The following is a 12,146-nucleotide window of genomic DNA, read 5'->3' on the forward strand; positions in this document are numbered from 1 at the left end:
CACAGTAACAGCTGCCTTTGTTTCAGATCCAGCTCATTCCAGTTCACTGACAAAGTTTTGGTGCTGCGATAACGACTCTGAGCCGATGAAGCTCTGATGACTCTGATAACATCTCCCTCCCAGTAATAACCTCCCAGCAGCAACTATGACAGACACGTCTCCTGACAGTGACACTCTTACAGATACACATTCAAGACTCAAGAGCTTTATTGTCAATACAGCAGTAGACACAGTATACAGCTTACCACATGGTGCATTTATAAGTATGCAAAAGATATCTCTCTCCAAGAGATGTAAAACTCAAAATTACAAATACATAACATACTAAACTTTGTGATGCGGCTGCTGCTGCTCCACATGTTAGTAAATCTGACCCTAAATCTTCCTGCTTCTCTTAGAGCACACAGGTAACGGCTGCCCTGAGCATGAAGGTGTGTCTGCAACATGATGAAGCTCGTCTAGAGCAATGATTACAATCTGCTCCGGGGCAGCTGGAGAGTCCTGTTTGCTGTTTGCCTCCTTTAGAAAATAGAATAAGAGCCAGAAACTTCTTCTCAACACAAAATAGTCTTTGAATGTGTTTTATCTTATTTTCTAGGGTCCATTAGAGTGACCGTGGATACAAAGTGATGTTAGTGGAGAATTAAAGGTTTTAGTAAAACGTGTGAAGGTTGACAGTTTGATTACAGCTGCTCAAACTGATTTCCTGTTCTTTGTATGTTTGTCACACTTATTAAATGTTTCAGATCAGGATGATGTAGCTTTGGATTTGTTCCCTTAATAACAAACATCTTCATTTACAAACTTCAGTTTGTGTTTTCTTTGTTTAATATTTTAATGTGTTTGATCTGAAACATTTAAGTGTGACAAACATACGAAAACCAGGAAACCAGGAAACCAGGAAGGAAACAAACTCTGTTTCACTCTGTTTGTTTCCATCTTATGTTCTTATATGTTGTTTGTTTGAAACTTGTGATCAGTATTTTAAAGTTTTTAAACTGAACTCAAACACAAACTACAAACTGGTCAGACATTGAAATGAATTGTTCCTCTGAGTATCTGAACCTGCTGTTGTGTTGCTTTTGTGTGCTGGTGTCAATGATGGCTGCTGCTGTGACAACAGACACACAAACAGTTTGATGTCATCAGAAATCCCTCTGCATACACTGAGAGAAAAGCCGCTTTACTTTCACACTCCAACACTGTTATTATGTCCTGCAGTCTGAGTGTAAAACAACACTGCCCCCGTGAGGTCAAACTAGAGCATTGCACATGATAATTCACATCCAGCAAACGTCTTGGACCTTCACACACATCTGACCCTGATTTAGTGGAGACTTTAGAAATTTCAGTGTTTCTAGGATCTGTATCCTGTGTGTGCACCCACTGTGGGCCTTTCCTGTGCTTAGTGTCAGCCTGAGCTCCATGCAGGCCTCAAAGGCCAAGCAATTCAAAAGCTTCACCAAAACAAGGCACCACTCAAATAGCTGGACCCAGGCTCGCCGCCCTTATGGAGGAAAACATAGAAGATGATCTCTGTGAGTTATTTTTACTGTCATATTATAAAATGTGATGTTCTAGCATCATGTTATTCTTCTTAAGCCTTTGAAAAGCTTCCTCTGTGTCCATTAAACTGATGCCTTTAGTGCTGATGTCTACTTGTTACATTTAGTACTGTTTAATTTTCAACCTAGGAAGATCTGTAAGAAGGACTCACAATATAACATAATACTGTAAGATTACTTACAGGTAAAATACTCAGATTGTACTTAGATAAAAGTAATCACAGACTCGCCCAGCCTGACTGCCTTGAAGTTCAGGTGTCTTCACTGCCTCCTCTGATAAGAGCTGGAGACCTGAGTAGGTTCGTCACCCATCAGCAGCAGATCACCTCTCGATCGGGCACGTTTTCATCTGGGAGGCTTTTAGAGCTCACTGCCCTCGGCGTCGCTGCTGGAACAACCAAGTTTTGCTATTGAATCTTTGACCTGCTGATCTCACAGAGGCAGGAGACCCAGAACATCCATGCGAGCTTCAGTTTATGCTCTGTCCTGTCATCCAATCAGATTTGCATGTAATACACTGATATTCAGCCCCAGCCTGGTGTTCTCTCCATCTCTGACCTTTCACACAATTTAAACTAACAAACTTTCTCTTTAAAACTGTTTGTCAATCACAATTTACTCGATTTATTATTATTCTATCACATATTTATATCAGTCATAATGAACTCAGTATGATCTGAGCTGTAAACCTGTATTGATCATCACAAACCTTTATAGCACTTCAGAGCAGCTCCTTCAGTGGCTGCAGCACCCACGATGTGGGACGGAGAGATTTCCTCCCCTCTGCTGTCAGACTCCACCACAAAGACTTTGCAGCTGATCAAACACACACATGTGCAATAGGACTAAGTGTAACACTCTTTTTCTGACAACGTTGTATTTGTACTCAGTTGTATGTAGCATGTGTATTCTATTTTTATCCTATCATTCTATTCTATTCTATTGGGTACAGTTGTGTACAGTTTCTTATTCTATTCCAGGGTTCTCTCATGTTTGCTATGTAACTGCACTGTCCACTTCCTGCTGTAACAAAACAAATTTCCCACATGTGGGACTAATAAAGATGCTCTTATCGTTACTGTATAACCACAGGTTCACTTCACATTTGGTAGAATATAAAAGGACAAAGCTGGACAATTGTCATCACATTTCTCATTAGTTGCTGTTAGCACAAGCACACAAAGAAAGCAGAGCTTTAGCTTTAGCTCCCTACATCACTTTTAAGCCTGGATGTTGAGGCTTTTGCTTCCTCTCAGCTGTGATGACATCTCTGTCTGCTCCATCTCACCCACCATCATCCATCTGACCTGATGCTACCTGACAAACTAAAGATAAAATATTAAATTCATTTTGCATCACTTACATTTAAAATACATTTAAGGTGGATTTCTTAAAAGGGAAGGGACTGACCTGACTGTTGTGTCGAGACAGGTGTGAAGGGAGTTAAATCCAGTCTTATACTACGGACGTGTTTGGTTTTGGTCTGTAATACGTTGAGTTTATTATCTATAAGTTAACATAGCAAATCCTCCATCCAGAGGCTAAAGTGATATCAGAGCTAGACTACTTTAAGTGAAAACAGATGATCGTCTGAGCCTTAAATGAAATAAGGTTAAAAAGAAATGCTGCTATCGACAGTGTGAGGCAGTGAGCTCTGTTATACCATATTTTTTAATTTTCTTTATTATTATTATATTATAGTGTTATTACCTTCCTGTTACTTCATAATAGAATGACAGTTAATGGTAAAAGTCTTGAATAGTTTTGAATTTATTTTTCCATGATCACATTTCATTCAATCACTCGTGGACTTGTGTGAATGTTACATGTGTTATTTTCACCCGTGGATTTACAGACACTGTGTGAACAGTTTTCATTTTATCCAAAGTTTTACTTGATGTCCAACTGATAAAATCACTGACAGACAACAGAAGCAGGAGCTCAGAGAGAAATTCAATTCAACTTTATTCATAAAGAGACAAATCACAACGTTTGGTTTTATTTTACAGAAACTTCAAACTAAACCAAATTCAGGACGTGTATTAAACCTGCAGCTGATCCCTGTCTGCTGTTCACTACCTTTGATTTCTGTTACCAGCATCATCTCATGTTCCCCAGGTTCACTGACAACGCTGAAACCACCAGCGGGAGACTAAGAGTGCTGATTTAAAAAGATTCAGACATTTTATTTTGCTGCAGCTCAACATGAGGCTGGATCCTGATTCTTTTGTTGTTTTTCTTTTCTCTACATCAAGAAAACAGCAGCAACAAGAAGCACAGCAGGAACTGACAGGCTGACCTTCAGTCCAACAGATCCTCCTGTGTGACCTGCAGGTGAGAAACAGCTGTGAGGTGTCAGGTAGGTGATGATGAAGAACAGAACAGAATCCATTTGCTCTTCAAACTGCTGTCAGACATTATCTGCTGCACTCTGATCACATCACTCAGACCAGCTGCTTTCTACAAAGTCTCATCAGCAACATCTTTACAAACCAACATCAGATTGTGTGTTTTGTGGTCTAAAGTTTTGTGCCTCTGGTTTCTCATTGGCTCACACTCTTGCAGAGCCGTAACACGCACATGAATGAGAGGTGGTGAGTGTAGTTCCTGTTGACAGGGTATTGCAGACCATCCCGCTAATTGCCGAATTTACTTTTGTCTGTCATATTTATGATGAAAAACAAATGTAATCAAATTAGATATTGATATTTTCATATGGGAATTGATCCTGCAACATGAAACGCTGGGATTGGAAGTTCAGCATCGCTCCGCACATCATACCTGTGAGATGACAGACAGCAGTGTGGAGGAGAGTGCGACACAAAAACACAGAAATATGACTGACAGCTGCAAACGAAGCAGCATCTGCTGCAGGTGAAAGATATTGGGACTAGCAGAGCAGAGTGGCTTCACTGTAAAACAAAATTAGCAGTGAGTGTGAAAAGTTTCTGTGTGTGGAGTTCAACACCGTCCACTCAGAAGCTGCATCACTGGATGGTAGATTTAAAAAGCTTGCATTCAGTGACAACAGAGCTGTTGATGAGGCACTTCAGAGAATAACTGCAGCAGCAAAGTGCACTCCCACCCAGCTCCACCATTACAGGGCCAAGTGAAGGAGGAGCCACAGACGTCTGCTGTGTGGAGCCTCTTTGATGAAAGAGCTGCAGGAGATGCTGCAAAGAGAAATACTACAGCTGATGTTATGATGGAGATGAAATGTTATCTTGAGGAGCCCCTCATCCAACAAGGAGAAGGCCCACAGAGCTGGTGGGAGGCCAAGGCCACAGTCTTTCCCTACCTGTTGAAGGTGATGGAGGGGAGACTGTGCATTGTGGCAACATCTGTTCCTTTGGAGGGTCTTCTCAAAAACTGGGCAGATACTAAGGAGAAACCACATCAGCCCATCCAAGCTGAGGCAGCTGATTTTTCTGAATGTCAACCTGCACTGAGGACAAACTGTTTGGCTGCTGAGTTTGGTTCTGTTCTGTGGATTTGTTTACAGTGGGGCTTTTTGTGCTGAATTAAACTTAAAGGTTTGATTAAAATATTAAACAACAGTAAGAATGCCTGCTTTTGTAACAGAACAAAAACACAAAATTAGGCAATTATAAGGCTTTTCATAAAAACACTACATGCAAAAGGGTTTGTCAGCACACAAAGCATTCACATTTGCCAAGTAAAGCTAAAGTATGAGGCTACAGAGGATAATAACTTAAGAGACATTTGGGAGCCACGAGACGTGCAAGATAATCCAGAGCTTAGATCTAAATAAGGAAGTCTTAACTCAGTAATGGAGAATATCCTCACACATTAAGAAGCACCGAGGGAGGGAAGTCCTTCATTACTCTGTCAGTCAGGTAGGTGATCAGTGAAGAACAGCACAGAATCTATGTACCTGCATGTTCAGCTCAATTTGTGGATGCAATAAGAAGTAAAGTGAGAGTGATCAGCTTACCAGTGACTGTGATATTAACCAGGTTACTGATGGCACCATTACTGGACTCACACCAGTAAACTCCGGTGTCGTGAGGCACCAGCGTACTGATTGAACATGATTGATCACGTTGCTGTTGTCCCCGCCCATCTCCACACTCAGCCCTCTGCAGTTTGCTTGTGTTTCTCCTCACAGTCCAATCAGAAAAGCTTTGGTCCTCCTCACAGATTACAGTCACAACATCTCCCTCAGAGACATCAGAGCTGTGAGGAAGAGGAGAGGTTAGATCAGGGCAAGGCTGGACTGGGACAAAAAGTCGGGATGAAGATTGAAAATGTGACGTCATTCAGGGGTAAAACCGCAAAGGATTCTGGGAACTTGTGGCAAGAGGTACTAGCGCACGCAGGCTTTCAATTGAACTCAGTCACACAGCGATAAAAAGAAACACAAAAATGGCAAGAAGCTGTTGTATTATTAACTGCAATAGCCGGTCGCATGACAGCCACGGGAAGCCGACGGGTAAAGAGATCGTTTTTTTTATCGGATTACGTCGTTGAAGTGAAAATTTTTAAGCCATGTTTCCGAAGTAAGAGCCGACGGATGGTCTGGATATACCAAATATAACGTCCCAGAACTCTCCAGCTCACAGGTTAGTCTGCTCCAAGCATTCCCACAAAGGTCAGAGTTTTGTTGTAGTTAATGCGTCATTTTTCTTAACATAATTGGTGATATAGGTTACAAGCAAGTCTGGCACTGAACAGAAATTGCTCCTTTGTTTATTGTGCATAAATAGTGAATTGTCCTGACACAATATTGCGTTTCGCTTCTGTTATTATGGTACACTGACAAAAACATGTACTTTTATTCACAGGGTAAAACAGGTTTTTTGTATCACTAATTGTCCAGTACGATTACAGCATACAATATTATTGTCACTGCTACATTTCTGTGATGCTACCAGAAATTATTTCCACTACTAATTAATTACCATTGAGCTCAAAGGTTATATTAATAAACGGTTAACGAATGTGTATTTATGACGACGATTTGTGAGACTGGTAAACTTACCTTTGTTCGTACGATGGTCTTTCGTTCTACACGGTGCATTTCAAGGTCCTGCACCCATCCGTCGGTAAACTGTACCTGGGCTTGTTGCAGTGACCTGAAGTTACTAAACTTCATGAGTGTATGCACTCACTCCAAGAACCGTATGATTATAAATATGAGCGTGGTGAAAGTTGGGCAGCACGCTGACGTCTTTGGTCCCTCTGTGTGCTCGTAAGGGTCTGACCCTTTCACTCCTTTGATTTTTTCCTCGTATCTTTTCTTTGTCTTTTCGTCGAGACTTTTTTGTGCGGCAAAGAAAAAACAAGAAGGTATTGGAACCGGAGAATGAACGTTTTGCGGTGCTGCAAATGTTTGCATTTGCTGCGGTACTTGGATTGTTTTGCCACGAGTTCCCGGCATGCAATGCGCGAAAATCACGTGATTGCTAAACAAGGGGGCGGGTGCATCCGGCCTCCTCGGCTGTAATTGGTCCAGCCCAGAGTCGATCATGACCAACTGGCCAATCCAACACCTTTCATTATATATACCCTTCCTAAAAAAACAAAAAAAATCCATCGGCCCATAAAAACAAAAAATCGCCAGCTATGGATCAGGGGTGTCAAACTCAAATACACAGTGGGCCAAAATTCAAAACTGGAACAAAGTCGCAGGCTAACGTTAATATTTATTGAAATATATTTATTCCTCCAGATATAAGAATGAATCTTTTCTCAAACACGTTTTGCTGAAAAACTGAATATGGAACAAGTTCTGCTCCAATTATTTGGGTAAAGATAATAAACACTTTGATGGCCTATAAGTGAAAGTGAAAACGTGATAAACCAATAATATAATTAATAAATAATTATATTTTTTGATAAGTGAAGTTCACTGAACTGAAAGGAAATTTTGGTTTGATGATGGTTGACATGTTTTCCAAATAGAAGTTTTTCCTCTAGTGAGGAGATGCAGGTGCAGCAGAGCATTGCTGGAAGAAATGATCCCAAGGGTGGAATCTCCTGAGAAACCTTCAGAGACCCAGCGAGAAGTAGGGACCATAGCTGACAGCCCAGGCAGGGGTTGAGGTCAAAGGTCATGCTGTTTGGGGACCTACTGGTCATCATGAGAAGATTCTGGAACCACAGCAATGACCATAAAGCTGCACTGGATGGAGAGCTGTGCCACGGGGCTTTCCAGAGGTAATCACGAGGAGATTGTGGACAACATGTGAAATGAGATAAAAGCTCTTTATTAGTAACTTTTACAACTTCTGGCAGGTTAATGTCTGAACTTTGGAGTGAAACACACCTTAGTTACAGGAAATAACACCACTGTCTGTAACTAAGTGAATCCACCTTAACACCACCTGTGTGTGTGTGACTGCATTACACTCCCACTGCTGGGAACCTGAACAAGAACCAGAACAAAGTCTAAAATAGAAGCTGACAAACAGCTGCACCACCGAGTGACACTTTATTTTATAAACTTCACAACAGGTTTCATGTTGTGACCTGTGGAGGTGAAAAGACACAAAACCTGTTTTACAGCTTTTGAGCTGCAGGCAGGATTGAAACACACCTTAGTTAAAAGTCAAACAGCAATATTTTCTCCTCCCCTCACGTCACTCAAATGTGACAAACCAGGAAACAGGAAGTTCTTCGTCCTCAGTAAAGAGAGACGCACAGACGATCAGACTGAGCTCAGACCAAACTAGCAGCTTCCTCTGAGTGAGTCCAGCTACAGGAGAGAAAAGTGGAAAACTCCAACACTGCTGCTTCAAGCTGCTGACGCTCCACACACTGAATGTGAGTTTGAGCAAAAACACGACTCAAAGGAAGTTTCAGTGAAGGTGGTAGAGGAGGGAGGGGAGCCAGGACTGACTGTACTTCCTGTCTGCTGTTTTCAGCTTCACTCACAGACTCAATGGCTTCCAGATCAGAGGAGGATCTCTGCTGTCCGGTCTGTCAGGAGGTCTTCAGAGATCCTGTTCTTCTGTCATGTAGCCACAGCTTCTGTAAAGACTGTCTGAAGAGATGGTGGAGAGAGAGAATAATACACGAGTGTCCAGTTTGTAAGGAATTATCAGTTTATGATCCACCTTTAAACCGAGCTTTAAAGAACCTGTGTGAGTCGTTCTTACAGGAGAGAGATCAGAGAGCTTCAGAGGATCTCTGCAGTCTGCACTCTGAGAAACTCAAACTCTTCTGTCTGGACCATCAGCAGCCAGTGTGTGTCGTCTGCTGTGCCTCAGAAAAACACACCAATCACAGATTCAGACCCATCGATGAAGCTGCACAACAACACAAGAAGGAACTTCAGGAAACTCTGGAGCCCTTAAAGAAGAAGTTAAAGGTTTGTGAAGAAGTTCAAGTGAAGTTTGATCAAACAGCAGAACACATTAAGGTCCAGGCCCGACACACGGAGAGGCAGATTAAGGAGCAGTTTAAGAAGCTTCACCAGTTTCTAGCAGAGGAAGAGGAGGCCAGGCTGGCTGCACTGAGGGAGGAAGAGGAGCAGAAGAGTGGGATAATGAAGGAGAAGATGGAGGCTCTGAGCAGAGAGATAGCAGCTCTTTCAGACACAGTCAGAGCCACAGAGGAGGAGCTGAGAGCTGAAGACGTCTCATTCCTGCACAACTACAAGGCTGCAGTGGAAAGAGTCCAGCGCTGCCCCCTGCTGGATGATCCACAGCTGCCCTCAGGAGCTCTGATAGACCAGGCCAAACACCTGGGCAACCTGACCTTCAACATCTGGAACAACATGAAGGACATGGTCTCCTACACTCCTCTCATTCTGGACCCAAACACTGCTGGTCCAAACCTCATCCTGTCTGAAGATCTGACCAGTGTGAGATATGGAGGAGAGAGGCAGCAGCTTCCTGATAATCCAGAGAGGTTTGATCATTCCTGCTGTGTCCTGGGCTCTGAGGGCTTTAACTCAGGGACTCACAGCTGGGATGTCGATGTTGGAGACAGTACATGGTGGAGACTGGGTGTGTTGGCAGAGTCTGTGCAGAGGAAGGGATACATAGAGTCTGGATTATGGAGAATATGGTTTGATGAAGATGAATACTCAGCATGGTCACCATCAGCTGGATCCACGACTCTCTAAAGGTAAATACTCAGCACACTCACCATCAGCTCCTCTCACTATTCTCTCAGTCCAGAAGAAGCTCCAGAGGATCAGAGTGAATCTGGACTGGAACAGAGGAAAGCTGTCGTTCTCTGATCCTGATACTAACACACACATACACACCTTCACACACACTTTCACTCACAGGATGTTTCCATACATTAGCATTTATGGTAAAGTGAAGGTGTGTCCGTTGAAGGTGTCAGTGTCAGTGCAGCAGATGAGTTGAGGATGATGATGTTTCTAATGTTGTTTCCTGTCAGTGAGTTGAAGCTGTTAAACTGCAGCTGTCCTCCTGCTGCCTCGTTGTTCCAAAGCTCTTTGTTTCTCTTTTAGTTTCACTGTTTCTTTCTGTTTCTGCTGTCCACCTTTTCACATGGAAAATCATTTCACTGTTTCTCACTGAATGACTCCCCAAACTAGATTTGAAATTCTATCAAGTTTCTAATCATTACAAGTGATTCATGTTTCTATTTGATGTGTAAATGGAGATGATTTAGTTTGCTGGGATATGGACTGACATGTGTTGAATGGGAGGAGCAGTTTGTTGTTGTCTTCTTGTCTGTTTATGACAACAATAAATATGTTGTTGAAACAATGATTCATGTTTAACTCCATATATGAAATGTTTCTGATCTTTGAATTCTGTTTGATTAAAGACTTTCTTCATGACACAAATGAGATTTCAGTGTATTAATAGAACTAAATAAGCTCAGAGTTGAAAGGCTGGAGTATTATGTACGTGCTTCACTGTCAGGATCTTCAGGGGGATTCAAAGGGAAACATCAAACTGCTGTAATGAGATAAACTAGTTGGGCTGAACACACTTATCTGTAGTTTGTCTCCATCCAGGATCATCAGAATATAATGAACATGTGTGAAGAGCCACAAAATGCTGCTGCCCTCTCAGCATGATGAGCTCCAGCCTTTGTTAGCAGGACAACAGGAAACATGAGACAACTTTCAGAGACAGTAACCAACTGTGGCCACAAGATGGCAGCAGCTGATCTGAGATCCTTTATTGGACAGAAGGACTCTGCTCTGTGACGTCATCAGAGAGACGGCCTTCACTCTGATAGATCTGACGTCATGTCTGCACTGCGATGATGAAAGCTGATAAACACATTGTTATTGATCCATGAAATCACCTCTGTCCTCTCAAGTGTAGCTGTTTACAGAGCTGAAGAAGTCCTTCATCATCAAAACAGACAAACATGTATTTCCTGTATTAAGTGACGTCATCCTCACTCTGACCTCTTACATACATTCTGTTCAGTTTTCCTGCTGTAAGAAATAAAGTGTGTGAAAATAGAAATGCAGGGAAACATCCATTAAGTGAACAAAGTCCAAAGAAATAAACTTGGACTGTTTTTTGAAGCCTAAATAAAATGTAAATAAACTTTATAGATACATTTGAAACCAGCTACTCTGTGACTTTACACACTCACACAGTAACAGAGCTGATTCCTGATTGGAGCAGCACAGAGTTAGACTTCTTTTCTGGCTGTGGATTGGTTCGTCAGGATTTCCCCCTTTACAGGTTTAAAGGTGAAGCAGCACCAGCCTCCTCTGATCCTCATGTTGTAGCTCTGTGTGTCCAGCAGGGGGCAGAACACCTCCAAACTGTGCCAGCAGCTCTCACTGTGAGCTCAGACGTTTGTGGACACTCAGTTTGTTTGAACATAGTAAATAATCAGAGCTTCTCACACTGTTTATGGGGACACCACCTGCCCGAGGGTGTACTGTGTCAGAGAGGTGGTGTATGGTGCTGGGTGTAGTCTCTCTGCTGGTTCACAGTTTTTACTGAGGAGCTGTGTTCATGTCAGGAAGGTTTCGTCTGATCACTGTGGTGCAGTTTGGTTTACTCTGTTTCTGAGTGTTTGTAGGATCAGTCTCTGCAGGTCACCTGATACCTGGCAGTGAAGTGTTTATGAATCAGCTCCGTCAGATTGAATCCAACAGAATAACATGTAAAACACTCCAGGGCTTTTACTCTGAAACTTTCTCCAGAGCTGTCTGGAGTTTTCTTACATTAAAATATTCTGGGATTACCAGACTGTCCACATCATGTGTCCTACCAAAACTTTCATCCACAAATATACCCTGACATTAAACCCAAATAGATGTGAGAGCGAGTCATTAGTATCAGTACTGTGTGTGTGTGTGTGTGTGTGTGTGTGTGTGAGAGAGAGATATTCAGGTAACTTACTGGGTTACTGCACATGCTCACACCTTTTCAGCACAACAGGTGCAGTTTGGTGTTTTACTGCCTCCTGCTGGAACAATGATGGCAGCTCTCAAGACTTTATTGGTTATTGTCATTTCGTGTTACACAGCCTGAAACGAAATACTGTTCCTCAGCAGCCTCTACAGTGCAATAACCAATATATTTTAAAAAGAATAAATACAGTTTAAAGGGAATAAGTTTAAAAAGGAGCAGCAAAAAAGGCATAAATAGCTTAAAATCT

General features: G+C 42.2%; 1 protein-coding gene across 8 annotated transcripts; it reads left to right on the top strand.

Annotated features, from left to right (window-relative positions):
• The first annotated feature begins 8,469 nt into the window (after positions 1–8,469).
• LOC146712882 (nuclear factor 7, ovary-like) lies at positions 8,470–10,287 on the top strand. 8 transcript variants are annotated; one of them, XM_085445343.1, is made up of 2 exons: positions 8,470–9,647; positions 9,700–10,287. In XM_085445343.1, the coding sequence occupies exons 1-2, from the start codon at positions 8,470–8,472 to the stop codon at positions 9,905–9,907; spliced, it is 1,386 nt and encodes a 461-aa protein (XP_085301469.1). In that variant the 3' UTR covers positions 9,908–10,287. The 8 variants fall into 8 exon arrangements, with proteins under 8 accessions (XP_085301469.1, XP_085301479.1, XP_085301460.1 ...); XM_085445353.1 differs by having other exon boundaries at positions 8,470–9,640; positions 9,693–10,287; XM_085445334.1 differs by having other exon boundaries at positions 8,470–9,637; positions 9,690–10,287.
• The last annotated feature ends 1,859 nt before the right edge of the window (positions 10,288–12,146 follow it).

The sequence above is a fragment of the Copadichromis virginalis genome, linkage group LG3 (genome assembly GCF_057382275.1).
Source record: "Copadichromis virginalis isolate Kocher_CV1m ecotype Utaka linkage group LG3, C_Virginalis_male_GT1.1, whole genome shotgun sequence".
Lineage (NCBI taxonomy): Eukaryota > Metazoa > Chordata > Actinopteri > Cichliformes > Cichlidae > Copadichromis > Copadichromis virginalis.

What these genes read in the sequence shown, in the direction of transcription:
- LOC146712882 (XM_085445291.1), top strand. Translation starts at nt 8,470, where the DNA reads ATGGCTTCCAGATCAGAGGAGGATCTCTGCTGTCCGGTCTGTCAGGAG. An exon ending in ATTATGGAGAATATGGTTTG is followed by an intron (nt 9,605 to 9,647) that starts ATGAAGATGAAT and finishes AGCTGGATCCAC; the next exon opens with GACTCTCTAAAGGTAAATAC.